Source organism: Bos taurus, chromosome 26 (assembly GCF_002263795.3).
Source record: "Bos taurus isolate L1 Dominette 01449 registration number 42190680 breed Hereford chromosome 26, ARS-UCD2.0, whole genome shotgun sequence".
Classification (NCBI taxonomy): domain Eukaryota; kingdom Metazoa; phylum Chordata; class Mammalia; order Artiodactyla; family Bovidae; genus Bos; species Bos taurus.
The window spans coordinates 39,775,135-39,799,283 of record NC_037353.1 but is presented as its reverse complement, the minus strand read 5'-3'; the positions used below and the strand labels follow the sequence as shown (position 1 = coordinate 39,799,283).

Here is a 24,149-nt window from a genome sequence, read left to right as displayed (position 1 = left end):
GACCTGGACTCCAGGAAGGCGTGGGCCAACCTCAGGCAATACTGGAAACTGGTTTCTCTGTGCACTTTTGAACCCACGCAGCTGCTTGGTGAGACCTGCAGGTGGCCTGGGGCCAGGTGGGCAGAGATGCACCTCAGCTGCGGCAGTCAGAGAGGTGTGATGGGCACATTCCCATTACCTGGGTTTATAGCCCTGGGTCTTCCCAGCTTCCGGCTGCAACCTGAGACAGAAAAATGACCAAGACTCATTTTCTCATGGGCCACACCAGTAGGGGTGTCACAAATCCCAGAGCAGGCTTGTAAATGCATCCGCTGTTTATTTTTCCTGAAGCCAGTGCAAGTCTATCTTGATGCTGCCACTCTTCAAAATTCAGAAACCACAGAAGACATTTTGAGTTACATTATTACTTTATTTTCCTTTTTTTTTACACATAGCATTAAAGCCATCCCACATACAGATATCTCTATGGCTCCTTACACATTTTATTCTATCTAAAGTATCATAGCTATTAGATGACAAAAATCATCCCATTAAAATGGCAACATTTCTGAAAACAGGGCTTCATATTTAGTGATGAGAAACTGACTCCCCATCTACTCCCCCTGCCAAAAAAAATCTCCTTCAATCCAGAGCTAGAAAGACAGTTCACATCCATGGCTAACACATGGGGCCCATACAGAGACGGCTCCAAAACAAGCTATGGGGTTATTAAACTTGTAACAAGCAACTTCTTTATTTGTACGGAATACGAACACAAGAAAAGCATCATTTTCCTTTTTAGCCCTTTTATTAGTGTGTTTTGCCTCCACCCAAGTTACTGCGTACCAAGCGGCTATGAAGAGTAAAAACCAACTGATTTTAAGTCCCTGAAATGCATGCAACTTATAATTCCTAAAGCACACAATCAGTTCCCAGTCTCCGGGGTGACTCTTCACTTCGTGGAGACTACGGTGCTGCCGGGTTAGCAGTTGTGTCTGTTGTGCTGCTGGGGTTTGGAGTTGCTGCTGCTTTGGCTTCTGGCGGCTGGGTTTCGGTTTTGGGGTCTTCTCCGTCTCCAGCACTCTTCTTGCTCTTGTCTGCAGCCATTTCCATGATCTCCTGTAGAGGCTGATCGGTCTCAAGCGAGCTGGGCTGGAGTTCGTAAACCTGGACTTGACCCGGGACATCTATTGCTTTCTGTTCAAGTTTTTCCAAGATGGTCTGAACCTTCCTGACCCCATCTCTCCTGGCCTGGCGGACATCAGCTCGTCCTTCTGGGTCTACAGAATCTAGAGCCAGTAGCTCTTTGGTCAGATACTCTTCTATCATCAGGTACTTTTTGTCCGTCTTCTTGCCTTCAAAGTTGTCCACAGCCTGTTCCAGCCCTTGCACTTTCTCCAGGATGGCTTCTACTTTCAGCACACCTGGATGCTTTGGGGGCACTTCAGCTTCTCCTGGTTTAGGGGGTGCAGCTTCTGCAGGGGCAGGACTAGGGGCTGCTCTCTCTTCTGCAGCCACATTCTTGGGGGAAGAGGGGACGGCAGAAGGGACGGCAGAGGGAACGGCAGAGGGGACGGTAGGAGGGGCGGGGCTAGGAGGACAAGGCACCGGAGCGGAAGGAACCTTTATTTCCACCTTCTCAGAGGGAGGCGGGGGCTTCTGCGAAACAGGTTGAGCATCCACCTCCTTTCGGATCACTTGGATCGGGATGTGTCCAGGAGGGAGATCTGGTCCAGTTGGGCCTGGCCTGCTTTCTGGCTTGTTTTCAGGTTGGGGAACAGGCGAAGGTTCTCGGTGGGTCATGGGCTGTGGGAAAGAGGCAAGGACACAGACAATTTTAATGGCTGAGAGTCACAGGTGGTCATGTGTAGCTAGTACTGACTAGAAGGAAATGGGAACGACTTTTAAAAAGTTTAACAGTATAAAAGAGATTTTCAAAGTCAACTGACACCAGTTACAAGAATAAAATATGGTATTCATCATGTATAATGGGGCTTCCCAGGTGGGGCTAGTGGTAAAGAACCCAGCTGCCAATGCACGAGACATAAAGATGTTGAGTTCGATCCCTGGATCAGGAAGATCCCCTGGAGGAGGGCATGGCAACCCACTTTAGTATTCCTGCCTGGAGAATCCCATGGACAGAGGAGCCTGGCAGGCTACAGTCCATGGGGTGCCCAGGAATCAGACATGACTGAAGACACTTAGCATGACAAGCACACATGCATTATATGTAACCAAACCATTGTTATGCTTCCGTTTGTTACCTTGGTCTCTCAGTCTGTTCTCTCTTACTGACTTTTTCTGAAGATGGAATTCTTACGGCAATGAAAAGAAAACCAACGTAATTTTTCAAAAAGGAAAATACCTCAAACTCATGCTGACTCCTGAGTTACTTCAGCTCAAAGCAAAGTCCTGGGTGACTCAGACTTTCAGGGGATGGAGCCGTGGAGTAATAATTGCCAGTTGCCCCCTTCTGCGTGAAAGTCTCTGCTCAAGGTGTGACCTTCCCATCTCCTGTTTCAGCAAAGTTATAATCGTCTTTTTTTTTTTTTAAACCTATGACAGCGTTGTGGTTTCTGCCCAGACTGATGTATTTTTTTGAGAATAAGCAAGATGCCCCAAATGGGTAACCCTATAAGACTTCTGCTTGGACGCATTTGTGCCAGAGCTGATACTGGCACAGCACAGCACCTCCACACTGACCGCACGGCTACAGAGGCTGAGATGCTCTTTAATGTGACTATAAGCCAGAGGCGTGTTTTAACAAATGAACTATGCCTGCAACAGAAGTAACTTGGTTCACCCAGCATTCAAGTGAATATCTAAAAAAAACTCACACACTCTGATTTCATCAACTGGGAAATAGGAGTTAGACTATAATACTTGTAAAGTACTCCATATTAAAAACATTATATCCCACTATAATGTTCAATTAGGTCAAATCTTTGCAAGCCTCCAACATGGGATCTCTGAATAACCTGTGAAAGGGAGGCCACTACAAACAATAAGACTAAGTGGAAATAGGATGAAATATTGTTTCACCAATTACACAAAATATATAGGAAAGATATGAGAGGAAACATTGCCAGCTTGGCAAATGAGCACTTCTTTCCCATTTGAAAGGATTACTGAGTTTAAGTTAAAGATCTGATGGACGCGTGGCTGTTTGAACACCACTAGCCTCCTTTTCCATCAAATCTCTTCTGCCAACCAGCAGTCCTCAACTTTGGCCCTTGGCATTCATGAACTAGCCACACGCCTCTCCTTGGGCTTTAAAGCAATAGCTGAATAAGTGACTTTAGAAACACTTAAGAGGGGGTGTGCCCACTGGCTTGTACTTTTCAAAAACTTTTCAAGGTCATGATAGCAGAAAAAGACCGAGAAACTGATCCAGATTAAAGGAGACTAAAGGCAAATGACACCTGCATGCAATGCTCACGATCCTAGACCGCATCCTAGAACAAAGGGGAAACTGTTCTACAGGAGATGTGGAAACGAACTGTGTATGAGACAGTAATGTCATAAGGATGTTAACTGTACTACATCTGATCACTCTAATGTAGTTATCAATGAGAAGGTAGCTCTCTTAGGAAAACACCTGCTGTCATGTTTAGGGGACAGGGGCATGTTATTTATAACTAAATCTCAAACAAAAATATAGATAATATATGGAGAGAGGAAAAATGACAAGGCAAGTGGAGTAAAACATTAACAGTGAATATGGCTGAATCTTTGCTTTCATGACCTTCACGTATACTGGACTTCCATTCTGTAAGGTTGGAATCATTTCCAAATAGAAAAGCCAAAAACAAAACAAAAACAAAAGCCAGTAACAGGAAAGCACTCTGTTAGAGGGCCCTGGACAGTGTCCCCATTTGTAGGAAGAAGATGCCCTCCATTTGTTTACAGGGGACTTTCCTTTCAAGAACAGTGGTCAAGAATTCACTCAGCAGCTGAGGGGCCCTGGCTGCTGGGTATTCTGCGGCTCTAAAACTAGAAGACTGCTTCCCCTAGGAATCAGTGCCTGCACATCTCTGTGCTGTGTGCTGTGCTAAGTCGCTTCAGTCACGACCGACTCTTTGTAACTCTATGTACTGTGCCCACCAGGCTCCTCTGTCCATGAGATTCTCTGGGAAGAATACTGGAGTGGGTTGCCATGCCCTCCTCCAGGGACTCTTCCTGACCCAGGGATTGAACCTGCATCTCGTATCTCCTGCATTGGCAGCTGGGTTCTTTACCACTAGTGCCACCTGGAAAGCTAGTGCATGCCTCTACTGAAGGTTAAACGGGCACTGCCTGTGACTTTCACCAGACAGGCAGGAAGGTTTCCCAGCCACCCAGCCGGCCGGGCATCAGCTGGGCAACACAGTCCTTTACTGCAAAGGGTAAGACATGCTGCCTGTGGTCAAGGTCAGAGCAGAGCTGAAGAGAGCAGATGAACACTTCTGAAATGCAGAGAATAATCAGATGCTGAACTGTAAGAGATTAGGCACCCTGAGAAAAGATCAGGCTGCATGGAAGCGGCAAGACTGGCTTGTCCCTTGGAGGATGGGAAAAGTTTAGATTGTGGAGGCATCTCGGGAAGTGGGTTCAGTGTGAGCAAAGAAACAAGAGAGGAGACAACAGACGAAAGGGCCAGCAGGGTGCAGAAGGGGTATCCGTGAGGCAGGAGATGGAGGCTGCAGCTGGAGTGTGGAGTGGGGTGTGGCAGGGCCCTAAAAGGGTATGACGGGCAGAGGACACCTGGGCCCCAGATGTGTGACGCCATGCTCTGCCCACCTTTCCCCATCACGGTGGCTGGAACTCTGCCCCTGAGGCAGCTGCTACAAAGAACAAGCAAAAGCTATAGAAGGCACCAGAGGTTCACAGCCCTCACCCGCATCTGCTGGTGACCAGCATTTTTCCGGGATCTCGGTCTCCCCAGGAAGGGCTGATGAGGGCAGGGGACCCAGGACACCTGCACAGAGCTCCTCCGGCCCTGGAGAGATGCCACCCCAGCCCATCTGCGACACCGACTCCCATACCTGAGGCCTGTCGACCGTGGTCTGCACACGGACAGATGGCGGGGGTGGCACTGGTGTGCTGCTTCTGGCTGGAGAGCCCTCCCGGCTGGACGCACTCCGGACAGGAGGCCGGAAGGGGGATGCGGTCCACGTGGTCCGGGGCTCCCAGTCATCCCCCTGGATCTTGTGGTACACGGGCTGGTGCGTCTGGTACTCGCCCTGCTGAGCTGGGTAGTGTGTCTTCTGGGCTTGGTGGAAGGATGGCTGGGCTGCCGGCCGGGTGACATTCTGCTCGTGTATCACAGGGATGGAAATGTAGCCCCGGGGGAGCTGGTAACCACCCAGGCTGCTCCTGCCAGTGGAGGCGGGCAGGCTGGCTGAGGAGGAGGACGAGGAGCAGTCTGAGGCCGCTGGAGACTGGGACCGCTGCAAGACACAGAATGCAGACACATGGCCCTGTGAACCCTTGCCTGGCTCTCCGACTCTGCCCACAGTACGTGCCTGCTCAGGGTGGCAGGCTTAATACAACCTCCCACCTGTTAAGCCTTTCCAGTGTCCACATGTACTGTTAAGACTGGGAACTCAGGAGTCAAGAGGCCTGGGCTCAAATTCTCAACAGCCCGACAGCTTTGTTGTTGTTTCAGTCGCAAAGTCACATCCGACTCTTTGCAACCTCATGGGCTGAAGCCCACCAGGCTTCTCTGTCCATGGGATTTTCCAGGCAAGAATATTGGAGTGGGTTGCCATGCCCTCATCCAGGGGATCTTCCGGACCCAGGGACTGAACCTTGGTCTCCTGCATTGCAGGCAGATTCTTTACTGTTAATGAGCTACGTTTAAAGTACAGAAAAGAGTAACCCCTCCTCACCTAACTTGAAGATTCTGTAAAAGAATCAGTGGGTGTGTCTGGCACCAGCACCACCCACAGGAAGTGCTCACGAAGTTTAAATTATTGTTGTCATTTCCTTTCCTCTTTCCTGAACTCTTTCCTGCTTATCCCCAGAGAACCCAGGGGCCAGTGGGAACCACGTGCCCATGTGGACCAAGGCAGGCCAGGCCCCTCTCCCTTCCTGACAGCCTACTTTCTATTTTGGAAGAGCAGAAGAGTGTTTCCCCAGCTGGCTTCTAAGGCCCCTGCTAGGTTAAATTTGTGAAGATTTGTCTGACTGACGCATCACTTTTGATTTTTACAACAAAAACATTACAAATATAGGTACTGCCTCTCCAAGAAAGGGTAAGTGCCTCCTGTGTGAGTGTGTGCTCAGTCATGTGCGACTCTTTGCAACCCCATGGATTGTAGCCTATCAGGCTCCTCTGTGGATGGAATTTTCCAGGCAAGAATACTGGAGTGGATTGCCATTTCCTTTTCCAGAGGAACTTTCCAAACCAGGGATCCGACTCACGTCTCTTGCCTCTCCTGCACTGACTGCCAGGCAAGTTCTTTACCACCGCACCACCTGATGCCTCCATTAACTATGTTTTTCACGTGGAGTGAGCATTTGTGCTCAAGAGCAGCGCGGGGGACACAGTGGGATGGTGTCCCAACAGGAAAACCCAGAGGGCCTATGGCTCAGGATTCCTGCTGGGGTCCACTGGCCTTCAAGTCTCAGCTAAGAACCAGGTTAAGGACTATGCTTTAACTGTTAGTACAAGGAAGTGCTGACCTCAGGCTTAAAACCTGAAAAAATAATTTTATGCTTTGTTTTAAACAGCAGACACTGTGAGGACAGGCATGCGGTCTCATTTTCACATCAGCGTAGCTCCGAGCAGTTAACACTCACCCATGAACACTGAACTGAGTGAAATGACACAGAGCCTCTCTGTGTTTCTGACACACAAAGCTCAGTGGGAATGAGAGGTGTCATAGGAGGAGCCAGAAGGCAAGGCTTCCAGGCCCTGCAATGCCACTTCCGACTTTATGCTTTTGGACCAAGCTGTTACCCCTTCTTGAGCCCCAATTCCGGAGCTTCAGAAACAAACTACAATCTCTGCTCACCTGAAAAACCAGCCTGTGAAATGCTGGGGGGACATGGGGCTGTCAGCAAGCGATCTTTGCTGGGTGACACTGGCCAGGCCCGGATGCCCCACATCTCACGGGGTTGTCATGAGGGTCTGGGGTCATCTGTGGTCTGGGGCAGCCCAGGAAGCACGAAACCCAGCTCCCCGCCATCTCCTCCTCCTGCCTGCACAGGTCACGGTCATGTAGGCCTGTGAGCCAGGCCTCTCCTTACCTCGGGTCCATGGGAGGCTGGAGGCTGGGCCGCTGCAGCAGCTGCCGCCGCCGGTGCACTCGGTTTATCTGGCTGGCTGGCTTCCGCCACACCCCGCAGGGGCGACTGGGATCTCGGGGGAGCCGCCGCAGCCGCCTCGGTTTGGAAGCGCTGCGTCCCGGGCTGGGAGTATGCAAAGACAGGGTGCGGCCGGCTCGGGGCGCCTTCATGAAGGACAGGGATGGGAATGTAGCCTGGCCGGAGCTGGGGGTACACGGCATGACCTTCTCTAGTGGGCAGCAGCCTGGCGCCCTCCCGCGAAGGCCCATTTGCAGAGGATGCGGTTTCCTAAAAGTGAGAGGAGACACACAGACCTGTTAGAAACTGGGAAGGAAACAGCCCTGAGCAGGAGAAAGCATAATGCCATGTGCTCCGATCTTCCAGAGTGACTCTGGGCCCCACAGTGCCAGCTAGGACAGCTGAGCGCAGAAACTGTGGGTACCTCCCCTGATCCCCTACTTCTTCCAGACCTCTCCTCCCTTGCTGAAGCTGCTGTTGGCCCAGGAGTTTAAGAATCAGAAGCATCAAGAGAAAGTAAAGAGACAAGTAAGGTATCTGTGGAGCACAGGAGAAGTTCCGGTTTCCCGAACTGGTAAGACAGGTTTTTGTTCTGGATGACAAGGCAGCCTTGCATACAGGAGAGTCCCCGACAGCCTCCCAAACCTTCAGAGACCCAGATCAGAAGATGCTAGGAGGGTCCAATGCCAACTTGCTAAGGGGATTACAGCCAGCATCTCGGCTTCCTAAACGGTCCTCACATTTCCTGACAACGCAGATTCACGTGGGACCCTGACACAGGCCACAGCCCAGAAATCTGCAGAGAAGGGGCAGCGGCGGGCAGGCAGCTTCCTCAGGAATATTTTCAGAACAAGAGGCAAGAAAGGGAGATACCCAAGGAATGCAGAAGAGGCACAGGATGAGAACAAAACCCGGGGATTAGTTGTGCTGGTCTTGTGATGCCAACAAAGCTTGCTTGGCGAGGAGCGGCTGGGGTCCCTCCTATGTCCTCTCATGAAGTTCTCCCTTCAGTGGCCTGGCTATTTTGGGACCCTTGAGAAGGCCAAGTTCCAGATGTACCACAGAGAAAGATCCTGTTTCAGACAACAAGGCTGGCCAGTCACTCACCAGGCAATGTCACTCCTCACCAAGCAGAGGCTGGGTGACTGAAGCCAGGGACCCCTGTGGCTTCCTGTCCTGACCATCTAGAGGGTCCTTTCACAGAGGAGGGGGCTGAGGATTCGTGCCACTTCCACGCATCCAAGTGGACAAACTATTATGCCTCCTTACGAGGCATCCCCCTGAACGGCAAACACCAGAAGGCTTGAGGCTCTATTCCCGCTGAGGCGAAGCTGGTCACAAGGAGGGCAAGCCCTGGACCTTAGATCTTTCAGACCCGTGAACCTCTCTCTGCCCTCCTGCTGAGCCCGCCGCCCCAGCGGGCCTCCCAGCACTCAGGAGAGGCCCGGGTGTTGCCATGTCCTTGGGGACACCGGCAGACAGGCGGTACTCTCAGATTAGAATACCCACGTGCTCAGGGTGGCGGCATTATTTTAGCCTGCTTAACTTTAGGGTCACCCAAGAGCAGGGAGTGGGTCCAGGCGTCACATTCAGAAGCGCATTCCTGCCACGAGACGGGCACCAGAAGGGAGGCGGCAGCAGCGCTGAAGGAGGCCTGTACTGCCGAGTGCTGACTCATCACAGGCCTGCTGGGCACCTCGTCCTCGCCCTGGGGCACCATCCCTCCAGCCTGGAGCGGAGCCTGGACAAGTGCGGGGGGCGGTGTCCCTGCTGGCCTCCTCCTGGCCACACACTAGAGCAGAGATGGGCAAGTTAGCCGCCCTCATCCGCTGGCTGGCCCCTGGTGAACACCCTGCTCCCAAGCTACTGGGTACCGTGGTTTACACCAGCAAGGCCCAATCCCTGCAGGCCGGGGGCTGCGTGAAACAAACAGGATGACCACCTGGAGAGCACAGGGGCCCACCTGGGCTTTTCTAGTAAGGTGGGGTTTCCTAAAGAAGGCTCGCCTTCTTTCTTACCTCTGTTAGTAATCATTCTTTCATTGGGGGTAAGTCTCTTCACCTCTCTGAGCCTTAATCCCCTTTGCTAGAAAGTGGAGCTAGCAACACCCACTTCACAGGTCTGTAGTAAGCTATTACGAGAGCCCATGGAGAGGCGTTTGCCCAGGGGGCTGAAAGGCAGTCCCTTCTTACACAGGCACAGGATGCTTCGACTCAAGACGCCCAAGGGTCAAAGAATCAAATCTGAAGGACTCAGTTAACCAGTGGTAACCGGAGTCAGGAAGGTGGACGCACCTGGAGGAAATGGTAATCGTCTGGGAAGGGACCCTCTGAGGAGATGCAAAAGCTCTCTCTCTCTGGGTGGTGGAGATAAATGTGTACACCCATATGTAAGAGCAGTCTCTCTCAGTCTCCTCGTCTCGGGAGCCCCCACGCTGCCCATCTCCTGCCTCAGTCCACCCACACCACCCAGGCTGAACCCGTGAGGGCGGCCACCCCCCACCACTCTGCTGTGAGCTGTGCCTCCGCCTCAGACCCTCTGGGGCCTGGAAACCTTAGAGAGCCCTGGCCGAGTAAGGCCTGGCCACTCCTGGGGGAAGCCCCTGGATCCAGAAGGTCTGAGGGCGGGCCTGCCAATACATTTTATGCATCTTGCTGAATATATTTTGTGCATCAATTGAAAATGGAAAGGGAAGAAAAAGGAAGAAAAAAGGGGAGGAGGGCAGAGGAACAGCTCTGCCTGCCCCGGGGCTGTGAGAGCACAGCCAATACCCGGCCTGGGTCTTGGGAGCAGTGCGGCGCTGGGGTCAGTGAAGGGAAGCGAGTGGTCGCTGTAGGCCGGGGCGGGGGCGTCAGGGGCCCAAGCTGGAAAGAAGGGAGGCTGGGAGAGGCCCGGAGGCTGCTTTCCTATAGTTCTGAGGTCTGTACTCCCGGTTCCGAGTGAACGAATGGCTCGTTCATGCCGTTTAATAAAAACCCCACACATCTCTTCACAACTGTCGTGTCTAAAAGAAGGCAGGCAGCCCTGATGCTCTGGTGGGCGGTGGTGGGGGTGTGTGGCGGGCTTTGTTTAGAAAACACTGCCTGAGGTAAGTTTTAAAAAACCATCTCACGTCTATGGACTAGAAAACTAACACTTCTATGTGAACAAAAATTTAAACCCGAGTGAAACACCCGCCCGCGACAAGGTCCGCACGGGGTGCTGATGCCGCCTCCGCTCCCACTCTGCTCTCGTTAGAGCCCTGTCAGCAGTAAATGCTTCAGGTCTATGAACCAAACTGAGGACCCAAAAGAGCCACACTGCCCTTTTTACCTTCTGTGGTGTTTCATCAGAGTCTAGTGAAAGGAAAGATGTACTTTTTTTCCGGGGTGGGGGGCAGGGAAGACTTTAAAATGTTTAATTTATATTCAAGTATTTATATGACTATGTATTTAAAGTAAGTATACATTCAAATGGCTTTCCTGGTGGCTCAGACGGTAAAGCGTCTGCCTGCAATGCGGGAGACCTGGGTTCGATCCCTGGGTCAGGAAGATTCCCTGGAGAAGGAAATGGCAACCCACTCCAGCACTCTTGCCTGGAAAATTCCATGGATGGAGGAGCCTGGTGGGCTACAGTCCATGCGATCGCAAACAGTCGAACACGACTGAGTGACTTCACTTTCTTTCTATACACTCAAATATATATAATAAATATATATTATAAATGTTTATAATTATCCTAGGAAACGTCTAGAACATGTCTCCTTAGTCCCGTAAGAAGTGTTCTCAAGTTCAAGCCCAAGCCTCTTGGTTCTGCTGGCCGGCATCTTTCATAGAAGACGCACTACCTGCCCCGCCCTGACTTCGCTGGGGACGGGGCTTCCGTCTCCTGGGGGTTTCACTCCTGTGAGGCCGGGCGACAGGGACAGGGTGCCAGCAAGATGACCAAGCGGACGACGGCCGGCCCGGCCTCCCCATCACCACCTGCCTCGCTTCCTGAGGAGCGGTGACAGCATCACAGAATTACCCTCCAGTCAGCTCAGCTCATTATCCTTATCTGTGGGCAGAGCCATCAGGAATACATTCATACAAAATCCAATTAGGAAATCAGAGCCTGACTCCACTGCCTATCTCACTGCACTAATTTATAAAATGAACCGGCCAATTCTTCTTCTTTGGGCATTACGTTAAAATCCTCTGCAGGTGCCAAACAACTCCATGAGAAGGCCAGGATGAAAAGCGGGAAAAAGCGCCTCAGATGAGCCAAAACTTGCCCTAGCAAATATCAGGTATTATTACTAGATAAGCCTGGGGTCAGGTTCTGAGCTCGGACGAGGGTGTGGCTTACAAACAGGTCTTATTTACTCATTGTTGTTGTTCAGCCGCTAAGTTGTGTCCAACTTTTGCAACTCCATGGACTGTAGCACATCAGGCTCCTCCGTCCTCCATTATTTCTAGAGTCTGCTTAAACTCACATCCATTGAGTTGGTGATGCCATCCGACCATCTCATCCTCTGTGGTCCCCATCTCCTTTGGCCCTCAATCTTTCCCAGCATCAGGGTCTTTTCCAGTGAGTCAGCTCTTTGCATCAGGTCGCCAAAGTACTGGAGTTTTGGCTTCAGTATTAGTCCTTCCAGTGGATATTCAGGGTTGATTTTCTTTAGGATTGACTGGTTGGATCTCCTGCAGTCCAAGGGACTCTGAGAGGATGACTACACTTCACCACTGGTTTTTAGTTAACAGCGTGGGCACTAAGGGACAGCTAGCAGACTTGCAAAGAGACTGCATGTGGTCCCAGAGTCAGCTCTGCCCCTAAGGAGGCACTACGGAAGCATCTTACTCCTACCCTCCCACCCCCAATTTCCTGAGCTGTGAAATGATGTGCTATAAAGCGGTGGTTCTCAGACTAGGGGCGTCTGGAACACCCAGGAAATTTAAAAAAAAAAAAAAATGCAGATTCACTGTTCAGTCCTAACAAAGTCTGACTCAGAAGGTCTGTGGGGAAACCTAGCCCCAACGGCCCTGGGAGCACAGCTCTAAACGAGGGTCCTTCCAGATGACCTTCTCCCTGACCTCTGATCCCAAGATCTCTCCTAGCTGTAAACACCTACATAAGGCTCAAAAACAAGGAAAAATTGATGCTGCAGAAATCTAAAAATGATCACTCTTAACTGTACTCAGTTAAATCACATCAGTAACCGCTGGAACTCAAGGTGCCCCGAAGTTTCACGAAGAGGAGGAGTTCCCTGTGCTATACAGTAGACTCGGGACCTGAAAAGCAGGCTGGGACCATAAGCCCCGAAAACCGTGCCCCCATGAGCCCCAACCTCAGCTCCACAGTGCAGTGTTCTTTAAAACGTGGGCTGAGCAGCTACAAACCACGCTCTGAATGAAGGGGAACAGCCACAAAGGCAACCCGGAGCACCACCGCCTTGACAGCCCTGGAGTCTTAAGTAGGACACACTCTATTAACTGGGTTTTTAGGCCAAAAGAGCCTCATGCCTGTCAGCTAGTGACTTTTACTAATGATACTTCCAAGACTTCTAAAACAAGGGGGGAAAAAAAAGATGAAGGGAAATAAGAATCCTGGGACTCCCCATTTAGTGAGGACCTGGATCAAAATAAAGTGGCCTGGGCTTGCCTCTCTCAGGCAGGAAGCAAAACAAAAGAAAAGCTTCCTTCTAAAGCGCACACAGAGACCTGAGCTTCAAGGTCCTACAAAACCTTCCGTTTGGTGTTATAGGCCACAGAAAAGAAGCAGGAATTATTGCCAATGTGATATATAAACAGATACCTACATCCCCACAGCCAAACTTGAAGCTCCCACTAGAGTGTGGTAAAGGGTCTCTTCCACTGCTCCCAACCCTGTTTGGGGGCACATAAGAGACACTGTGCAAACTGAATAATAAGCAAAGTCCACATCCACCACAGTCTGCTTACAGCGCTCCTGGTGGGACAAGGGTCTACACTCTAAGTGATCTAGTCCCAGGTGATCGAAGGTTTTATCTAATACACCCGTTATTAGAGTATGTACACTTCTCTACAAAACAGAGCTACAGATGTACAAAATAAACTTATGGTCACCGGCAGGGAAGGGGGGATAAACTGAAAAGATATATACACATTATGGTACATAAAGCACATAACTAATAAGGACCTACTGAATGGCACAAGGAACTCTTCTCAATACATCCGTAACGGCCTACATGGGAAAAGACCTAAAAGAGAGTGGATATAGGTAATGTATAACTCATCCATTTGGCTGTACACCTGAAATTAACACAGTATTGTCAATCAACTATATTCCAACAGCAATTTTTTTTTAAAGAAGTATGTGGCCCTGATCCTGGGATTACTGAGATGGGTGTCCCTATGCGCTTTTACTAGGGAAAACTTTTTTTAAAAAACATGACATTGCTTCTCTTTGCAGCTATGTCCCAACAGGTAGGAATGAACCAGCGTGAGCCCCCATCTCCAAGCTGCCATCCTGGACTCCAATCCCGCCCCGTTGCTTGCCAACTGCGTGCTCTCGGACAGGACTCCTTCCTACTGAGACTCAGGTCCCCTAGCTTATAAAAATCCCCATGCCTCCCAGGACCTGTTGCCAAATTTAAGTGAAATAAGGCATAAGAAAGTCTCCGTGAACTCTGAGCTGTCCTGTGCCCTGTATAACCACGCTCTTCCATTCCACAAATAGTTACTGATGGACCCAGCTTCTCCCAAGCAATTGCTGGTTGGGCCTACTGTTCAGAAAGTTGTAAATTCAGGTTTAATTCCTCAGTGGTCTCACCCAAGTTGGTAATGAGCCTGTTAAAAGTTTGAAGCCCTTTTATCTGAGAGTCCTAAGAGCACTAATTAGCAGGGATGCCATTTTCTCTGTTAAGACATGTTATCTAATGTTTCATACTGGAAGCAAACACAGCCAAAGACAACTCCAGAGTTCTGAGCCCTACACTCTCCTCTGCCTTCAGGAGGCCCCCAACCCTGGAGGGGCTGCCTTGCAGACAATCAACACCCAGTCTGCAGTGACTGTAATGCCTGCACACGTGCCCCTGACGCCCAGGGGAAGAGTCAAGCCAGGCTGGGACAGAAGGAGTCGCCTAGGAGTAGAAAGTCTGCTAATGTCCCTTCAACATCCCCAGGGTGTCGCTCCATGGCATGTAAGTCGTGGGCCACAGCTGAGTATGTCCCCTGCTGGGGACATACTGCTGGAGAGAGTGCTTGGGGCTCAGAGTTCCTCACTCCCTGGAGCCCCCTTCAAGGGTTCCCAAGGTCACAGGGGAAGTGGCTGCAAAACCAAGAAGAAAACCCTGGATCCTGGGAGTTCAGCTCCTGAACTCAGTGGCTTCAGGGTATTTAAAAAACTACCTACTTCCTCCTCAGAAAAAAAATTAAAAAGGTAGGGATCTGCTTTAATCAATCTAAAGCCACAAGCCACAGACGGAAAAGTATCTGAAATCTCCGTATCTGGAAGCAAACTCTTGTCTGAATTTAGATAAAGAGACCCCTTTACCCCCATGGGTACATTCCCATTGGTTTCTCAAGGTTCTGTCTCAGAGGCCAGCCATGCATAGCATCTGTTGGTAGCAGGGCGCTGGCTTTACTGGACATGCATTTTGCACAAAACACAATTCCCCAACAGGAAAAAAAGTCATGTCTCCAATTCACCAACCACAGCTCAAGCAAGGGGAGACTGACAGATGGTGGCAGCCCTGGGAGGAATTTCGGGGGGGACTCCTTCCCCACCCTAAGCAGCTTCTCAAAGCACTCCTTTCCCAACAACCACACTCCCTCAAGAGGGTGGTGAAAATCAGAAACCCCCTCCCTCTCCTTCTGCCCCTTAGGGTAGCGTCCAGACCACCTGTGCACACGGCTGATGACCCCCAACACCCTTGGGCATCTGGTTCCTGCTGGCACTGTCCTCAGGCCCAGGCAGAGACCCTCCCCTCGATCATAGGGTTGAGGGTAAACACAGCACTCCCTGAAGAACACAGAACACACAACTGCCCTGGCCTGTCTCGGGCAGGGGATCTGGGGCCAAGGCTACAAGCTGCTGGGGCTGTGGGCTACAGGTCTGGCTGAGGCTCCAGAAGGCTGACGTCTGCACTGAGTTCCTGCCCAGCTCCTGTGTATCCCCCATGAGGGGCATAGGAACCCCCAAGGAAGGGTGCTGAGGGCGTCAAGACACTGGTGGAAGGACAGTCAGCTGAGGTGGTTCAGGGGCCATAAGAGGCCTTGCCTCGGGAAACAAGACTTCATGCCCATCTGGGAATCGGCAGACCCACATCCAGCCAGCACTCTCTACTGTGTGGGGAAGCCGAGTGCCTCTCCGAGAATCCCCTCCGACTTCTTGGTGGAGGCTGGGGCCCACAGATTGCACACACGCCTCAGGTCAGGCCCTGGCTCCTCACAATCCCGCTGGACGAGTACTGGTGTACGCCCATTTCTCAGAAGGGGAGACTGAGGCTGGGCAGGGGGGAGGTGAGTGATTTTACCTGAGACCACCGAACACGTGAACACTTTCACTATTCCTGTCACACCTGTACACTGTGGGATTAATAACTGTTGATGGCTAAGGACAAACGAACATCTGCAAACCCTTTGTCTTCCTGGGGGTGAAATCGCAGCAGGAGGGAAAGCATTTCATTTCGCCCGGTGGAGCTGAGCTGAGGCACAGACCTGGAACATTCAGTTCAAGTGTGCTCCAGGCCAGGGAGCCAAGGCTCAATGCTGAGTCACCGCCTGGCTAAGGCAGGGCAGCGAGAGTGGGGCACTCAGTTCTGAGTCACCACAGACCGGAGACTCCTCAGGCCCAGCCCAGGGCCTCTGCTGGGAGTGAACCCAGGTCCAGCCCAGCAGCAGAGCCGGGTCCTACTCTGACCCTCGGGCTCCGTGGGATAATCTGGAACATTCAAAAAAGCCATGTGGCTGCCTTCCCTGCTACACACATGTTCTTTCCTATCTTCCTGCCGTTTCCACTTCTAAACCATTCATTCATTCATTCTTTGTCCAAGAAAGAATTTTTAATGTAATTGAAAAAATTACAACAATTCTACTTTAAATTTTCAAGAAACCAAGGAAGTTACTTCAAAATAGGAAATGCCTGTTCTTCAACAGGATGCTAGGGAATTTTCAGGGCTAAGTCTCATCTCCCTCACTCAGGACGCAGCTCTGGGTAGGGGAGCTCTCAGGAGGCACTTAATGTACACAGGATTTCGCAGCTGGCACAGGGGTAAAGAATCCGCCTGCCAGTGCAGGAGGCACGAGAGATGTGGGTTCGACCCCTGGGTCGGGATGATTCCCTGGAGTGGGAAATGGCAACCCACTCCAGTATTCTTGCCTGGAGAATCCCACGGACAGGGGAGCCTGGTGGGCTACAGTCCACAGGGTTGCAAAAAATCGGGCATGACTGAGTACACACACACGCTATACACAATATTATGGAGGCAGCGAACAATCTGCAATCCTGGTCTTCAGAACCGACAGTGAGTAAGAGGCTTTGCCGCTCTGCAGTGTCTGACCTTACTGCCAGCCTCACAAACGGAAAAACTGGAGACAGACTCCTCGCACAGCCCTGGCTTAGTGGCATCTGGCTGCTGACAGCAACCAACCTCCCTGGCAGGCCAGCTCTAAGATGCTGTGTCACTGGCGGGGACAAAAAAAAGACCGCCTCCAAACACGTAAGGATGAATTTAGGGAATCAATACCCAAGTCCCCTGTGGAGAAAAGGCCACTCAGAAATTCAATAAAAAGGAACCGGCAACTGGGAGACCTTTGGGGACGAGGCTGACGCCGCTTAGGAACCGACAGAAGGCTTCCTGCAACACACACGTCAGGAAGGGACGCTTGTCTTCAACAGCCCGGAGCCCAGGCCCATGTTTTCCTCTTCTCCACACAGAATTGTACATATCGAGCCCGTGGACCCTGCCAGGCCCTGAAGAGGCAGAGAGATGAAAGAGACGCAGAGTCTGCCTCTGGGACGCTCAGCCCACAGGGACGTGACCTTGAGGCAAAGCAGGAACGTGCTGCCTTTTAGAGGAAAGTTTCAAATTGAAGTAATGTGGCATCTGGAGCCGGGATGGGCTGCTTCCAACTGGAGAGATGGGGGAAACGCTTTGTGGAAAATGGCCCTGAAGGAGGCAGAACTGTCCTCTGTGTGACATTTTAACACCATGACTCGCAGAGAGCAGGCACTCAAAAAATTTCGGCAGAGATGAATGAGCGGAGACTGGGGCTTGTCTTCTCAGCTCAGACCCAGGCTCAGGAAAGGAGCCAATGTGTCTGACGAGCTGTAGGAGATGGACTCAAGGCTGTTTAAAATCGGGGCTGTGCCTGGCGAGCTCAGAGTATAAAGGTCTAAGTTTAAAGAAGCGGCTAGGCCCGCTAGCATCGAGTCTGTCACCTGGGGTGGGGGCAAAGCTCTGCTCACAACAGTCTGTTCTGTCACAGCTGACAGGCTTCAGGCCAGGGACCTCCCCTCTCTGCACGTCTGTCTCCTCGTGTATAAGGTGAATCTGACAGCTTCCACCTTCGTGAGCGCCTTTGAGGGTTTAAAGAGATAAGGTTTGTAAAAGCACCCACCTGTGTCTGGCACATGTCTACAAAGGTGTTGACAGACGGAAAAAATCAGTTCCTCCCTTCCTACAGAAATTCTCTCTGATCAAGCTTTTACGAGCTGCCTGACTGGCTGAAAAGCTGCCAAGGCCCCCGAAGAAATCGTCCTAGAAATATGTGAAGACTGAACACCAACTATCTCACCAGGCCGCATGATGCCAAACAAGGGCTGGAGATCAACTTTCACATCTGCAAAAGGAGGGGACTTGGAGCCTCACTTCACAAGTCCAGCTTTTTGTCTGAGAGCTGAGGCACAAAAGGATCATGGGCACGCGGACTTGATTCACAAGCCATGGGGAGCCGGGAGGGCCTGGAGAACTCTGTCAGGTATCAGAGAGGTTTCCTTGCGGTTCATCAGCACTGGAGGATCCTCAGAGGTTCCCAATAAGCAAAGCCTTCAGCTACTGCTCCCAGTTTCTCTATATAAGGTGTCTTAAACATGTTAAGAGCAACATTAACACAGCAGAACTATGAAGCAGAAAGAGTAGGTTTGGATTGATGCATGGCTTCCTAATTTTTACGAAAAATGCCAGGTCGTTTTTAAATGTTAATGGGAAGGAACCAACGTGTAGAGTGGTTTATATAAGGCAGCTGTGTGTCATTCCAGAAATGAGGACAACCTAATCAAGCCTCATGGGTGGTATGAGGCTTCCTGACTCACAGGCAGCCCCAACAGCATCAAACAGCTAAGCCTTCCCGGCCCTGGCTAACGTCAACCGCCGCCACAGTTCCTGCGCGCTGTCTCTACCCCCTGTAAAGGGCAAATATACGCCACGACACAGGCGACAAGTTATTGGTCAGGTCTTGCATAGGCCAAACACGGACTGTTCTTCAGAGGGGAGAACGAAGGTCCTGGATGAGCTGGGCTCCAAAGGCATTTGTTTGGCCATGTTTTTATCAAACCCTCAGCAAATTGCTATTCATCTGTGATACAGACATTTGCTCCAGAGTCACTGCAACTGGCTGGAAATATAAAGGAAAGAATGGCCGTTCCTTTCCTGTGTTCTGATTCTAAGAGGCACAAGAGCTTGCGATCGATCTGCAAACCACAAGATGATCTCATCTCTCGGAATATTCAGGAAGCTCTCCTGAACGTGAAGGGGAACAAATGGGTCTCTGCTTCAACTGAAACTCAAACCAGCTCTGAGTTCCTCTGCAAGGATGCTCCTATCTGTTTCCTATAGGGCCTGAGGATAATCTGTCAAACGACTGCGGTGAGATTCAGCTGGCAGGGCAAGCCTCTTGCCCGCTTCTCCTGGGGTTCACAAGGGTCTGGGGATCACCTCCCCACACCTGGCACTGGCACCCTGCCAGGTCCATCCCTCCCCCTACCATCCCCATCGTCATCCCCAGAAACTCAGGCACCTGCTGAGTTTAACCAGGAAGGAAGGGAGGCTCGGGAGATGGCTCTGCAGGTCTAGATGTGAAGCAGGATCCTTTGAGGATGCCAAGGCTCACACAGGTGCACACAAAGTCATAGCTCCCCCACGCCACCCCCTCTAGGATGTGGGATCATTGTCCTTTGGTGACTCTCAAGTGCCCAGGTGCCAGAATCAAGAACCAACAGGGCAGCTTTTTCTGACATACAGATTTCTGGGTCCTACCCTGAGCTACCTGGATCCAACAAGGGAGTACGCACAGCTGGCAACCTGTGTTCTCCTCAGGCTTCCCTGGAGACTGCCAGGCTCGGGAATCCGTGCCCAGGCACCTCCGGGACCGGAAAAGCTAGAACCGCCCTGCTCCTCTGCCCAGGGAGGTTTGTGAGGGAGCGGCACAGCACCACACTCCAAAGCATCTGGCCTCTGTTTATTTCACAAGGCGAGCCAGAGGAGCAGCCCGCATAGAAACTGTACGTCTCAAAGAGGATGCCAAGCCCTCTGCCAGAGAAGGGGCCTGGACTGGTAGGAACTTGCCAAGAAACGTGTGCAGAAAATCGATATCCAGGAAGACTGCAGGTGGGGAGGTTCAGATTCTCAGAGTGGAGCTGGAGTAAGCCCAAAGCCTTTGCCTTTAGCTGCCCTGCCTCTGCAGTGAAGGACAAGATACTTTCACTTGCCCCCTCTTTAAAAATGGGATGAAAGGTCACTCTAAACACCTCAGGGAAATGGGAGAGGATCAACTCTAAGACAACAGCAAATAAAACTAAACCATACACAAAGTTCTAGTCTTCTTCTTTCCAAGAAAGTCATTCATTTACCCATATGACTAAACTGCAAACACCCCAGAAACTGTCTTCCCCTGAAGAGGGCTTTCTCTGTTCTTCATGTTCAGTGAATAGCTCTTGACTGACTGACAGCATCTTCCCTGGAAGGTAAGGATGCTCAGAGGATCCTCTTAGCTCAGTTCCTCTAAAATCACCCTTTGTTTTTTGCCAGAATTATTTTCTCAATCCACATTAAGAAACCAATTTCTGATATAAAGTGCTAGTGAAGGATATTCACTTCATGGCAAATAGATGGGGGAAAAATGGAAACAGTGAGGGACTTTGTTTTGGGGGGGCTCCCAAATCACTGCAGATGGTGACTACAGCCATGAAATTAAAAGACACTGGCTCCTTGCAAGAAAAGTTACGACCAACTTAGATAGCATATTAAAGTTTTAGGGGGGCTCCCAAATCACTGCAGATGGTGTCTGCAGCCATGAAGTTAAAAGACACTTGCTCCTTGCAAGAAAAGTTACGACCAACTTAGACAGCATATTAAAAAGCAGAGACATTACTTTGCCAACAAATGTCCTTCTAGTCAAGACTACGGTTTTTCCAATAGTCATGTATGGATTTGAAAGTTGGACTATAAAGAAAGCTGAGCACCGAAGAATTGATGCTCTTGAACTGTGGTGTTGGAGAACACTCTTGAGAGTCCCTTGGACTGCAAGGAGATCCAACCAGTCTATCCTAAAGGAAATCAGTCTTGAATGTTCATTGGAAGGACTGATGCTGAAACTGAAACTCCAATACTTCGGCCACCTGATGAGAAGAACTGACTCACTGGAAAAGACCCTGATTCTGGGAAAGACAGAAGGCGGGAGGAAAGGGGATGACAGAGGATGAGACGGTTGGATGGTATTACCGACTCGATGGACACGAGTTTGAGTAAGCTCCAGAAGTTGGTGATGGACAGGGAAGCCTGGCGTGCTGCAGTCCATGGGGTCCCAGAGAGTTGGACATGACTGAGCGACTGAACTGACTGAAAGATTTTCCATCATTCACAGAAGTTAAAGTGAATTAGTCACATAATTGTTTTGTGTACATCAAAGCACAGTCTTGAAAGCCATGAAGCCCACAGAGCTAACAAAGTGAATGTTAGTTTTTTCCTTATGTTCTAGTGCCACGTTGAGAAATCTCAATTAATTTGGTAAGCAGCTCTTTTCTTGAGTTGATCACATCCAGCCATCACCATCCAAGTAGTCACAAAAGCCAGAAGGGCAGAAAAACAATCAAGTACTCCAGCCTGCACAGTTCACCCTTAAATTTCACAGAAATTTAAGACTCTTCTACCTTCTTCTGAACAATAAACTGCCTCTTAATTAGGACTTTCCAGTGTAGGTCTCTCTTTGCTATTGGTACTGGCTGAATGGCCTTTGGAAACACATGTGAACTCTCTGGGTTTCTTTCTCAGAAAAAAATAGAGGCTGAGCTAAAAGATCTTTAACCATCTTTTGACTTTAAAATTCTGTTAAATTTTCAAATCAAATTTTCACAGCATCAAACTTCTGATTTACTAGCTCTTATGTTCCACTTGTTGAGAAAAACAATAGTAACTTAACCTGTTTTTTTTCCCCCTTGAAAAAGTTTGTAAAACCACAGCCTAACCCATCCATCGTACGTAAGATCTCAACCTGCTGGGTGAGTTTCATGTTGAAAACCAAGTGCCAGAGATGTGGCATGTACACTGAACTCACAGTGGATATGTTCATACTTGATCTACACTCACCACCAACAACGCCAGTGGATTCTGACTCTTCCTGTCTCTATAGGAAGGAAGCCTCAAAATGACAGGATTTTTTTTTTTTTTTTTTGGCCTCAGTGAAGATCTACATCCTTGCAGGCTGCATTAACAGAGCTGGTTTGAAATGAGCTTTAGTTTCACTCAATAATGGGCTGAACAGACAAAAGGAATACATGGTTATGTCGATCCCAGCTAATTACAGCCTCTTGAAATAATTTTCAGGAATAAATATACAATTAATTTCTTATAAGTATAAGCTGCTGATTGTACAATATCTCACTGTTGGGCACCAGAGTTTCATAAATATTTTAAAGGAAAAAGCTGCATAAAACTGAAGGTGGTTAACACAGATTTTTTTCTTCTAAAACAATGGTTTATAAAACATTTTTAATTCTGTGAGTTTTTAAATCTTCAAAATAACTTACCAGCTCATGTCTTTTATTTTGCCCAGACAATGTAACACTACTACAAGTCTAGTTCTTTTTGCCAAGCTTTACGTTTTGAAAAAGCTCAAAGTTATAGAGAATTACAAGAGCAATACAATTAGTTATAATTTTTTAAATTAACGGACTCATTCCAAGTTTATATTTTCAAATTGTCATGGTTCTAAGGATTAAGTAGTATATACACCCCTGCATATATGTAAATAAGGCATACTTCTAATACAAAAGTATTACTACTAAATTATTTGTGTATTGGGGATAAGAAACAAATCCTAAATATTTTAGTAGCATAACAAGGAAGGGAATGTATTGATATTAAAAAAGAAAAAAAAATCTCTTTCTGACCAGGGTGAGGCAGTATCTAAGGCGATAGCCAACTAGGGGACAGTCTGGCATCTTCAGTTTAGAAATTGCCTGGAAGATTGCATCTTATTTTTAACAAGTCATACTAGAATATATTCGTAGTGAAGACAACTTTCAAACAATAATACAGTTTTAATTTCAAATACAGAAGGGAAAAAAAACAAGAAAAGGAATGCATTTACATCAGTCTCCTGAGTCACTCTGTGCCTGAGGTGGGAGAGTGAAGTCAAGATACCCTCACCCAAGTTCAGGAACTTGAGGAGGTAAAATTCCTAAGAGACCCTAAAGGACCCCCACAGAAGCTTGCCAACGGTCCCCTGGCGTCTGCCAAAGCACGGTCAGCAGAGAGAAAAGAGGATCTGAGCCCTGGAAGCCGGGTGGAGACCGTGGCCGGGCCTGACCCGGGCCTTGGTGCTGAGCAGGCCGGCCACCCGTCGTCTCCTGGCCCAGGGCCCCTCGAATGGAGCCGGTGGACGGGACCTGGTGCCACAGCGCAAGGTCCCACTTCCCGCCTGACCCCCGGAAACCAAACACGGCCCAGGGAGGGCAGTCCTCTTGGGAACCTCCCCAAACTGGCCCAGACGCCGGCCAAGGGCGGGCCTGGAGAGAGGGCTCGTGGGGGGCGCAGCAGGCCGACCCCCCTGGGAGCTGGCGTCCTCCTGGGGATCCGTGCGTTCCAGGCGGCCTTCACTGACCTCCGAGGCACCGGCTGCGGCCGGCGGGCACCTGGCGCCTCGCGTCCCCGCAGGCCCAGTCCAGCCGCCCCCGCCCGGCCCTGTCCCCCGACTGGCCGTCGATGGGGGTTTGGGGGGAAGGTGGAGGGGGAGCCGCTGGCCAGGGCGCGGCGCGGGCCTTGCTCACCTTGGGGCCCTCGGGGGGCACGCGCGGGTCGTTCCACGTCGTGGTGCGGTTGTTGTGGTCCACGAAGAAGGGCCAGCCGGTCTGCGGGTCGATCTTGATTTCCCAGCCAGGGGGCAGGGGGTCGCGGTCGCCGGCGCCGTTGCCGGACGCCATCTGCACCATGGGAGAGTGGGTGGCTGCGCTCATGCTGGGTCGGGGTCGGCCCGGAGGGGCGGCCGCCGGGGTGCTAGGGTGCAGGGTGCCGGGTCGCGGGGTGCCGGGTCACGGGGTCGCGGGGTGCCGGACCTCCAGGTGTAGGGTCGCTCGCTGGCCGCGGCCGGAGCGGAGAGTCGGGAGCGCCGCCGACGTGTCCGGGAAGCCGGCGCCGGGCACCTTTATGAATTAAAGGAGGGGGTGACGTGGCCGGAGAGGGCTGGAAGTGTCTGGAAATAGCCTCCTCGCTGCCAAAGGGGAAGGAGGAGATAAAGGGAGGTAGCAACTGGCCGGCTAGAAACTTCTGGTCCCATCCAGAGAAGTTGGCGGCGGCTCGGGTTGGATGCGGAGCTCCGCCCTGAGTCATCGGCTATAATCGGGGCGGGGCGGGGCGCGGGCGGGGCGTGGGCGGAGCATCCGCCGGCCGCCCCTCCTCCACCCCGCCACCTCTTCCCCAACATTCGCGGCTCCGGGGGGGCGGG

General features: G+C 50.7%; 1 protein-coding gene across 1 annotated transcript; it reads right to left on the bottom strand.

Annotated features, from left to right (window-relative positions):
- Positions 1–388: 388 nt before the first annotated feature.
- BAG3 (BAG cochaperone 3) lies at positions 389–23,826 on the bottom strand. The gene is given in 4 exon segments (NM_001082471.2): positions 389–1,785; positions 5,004–5,408; positions 7,213–7,539; positions 23,476–23,826. Coding segments are annotated over 4 exon segments (1,758 nt in total). The 5' UTR covers positions 23,662–23,826; the 3' UTR covers positions 389–945.
- Positions 23,827–24,149: the final 323 nt, after the last annotated feature.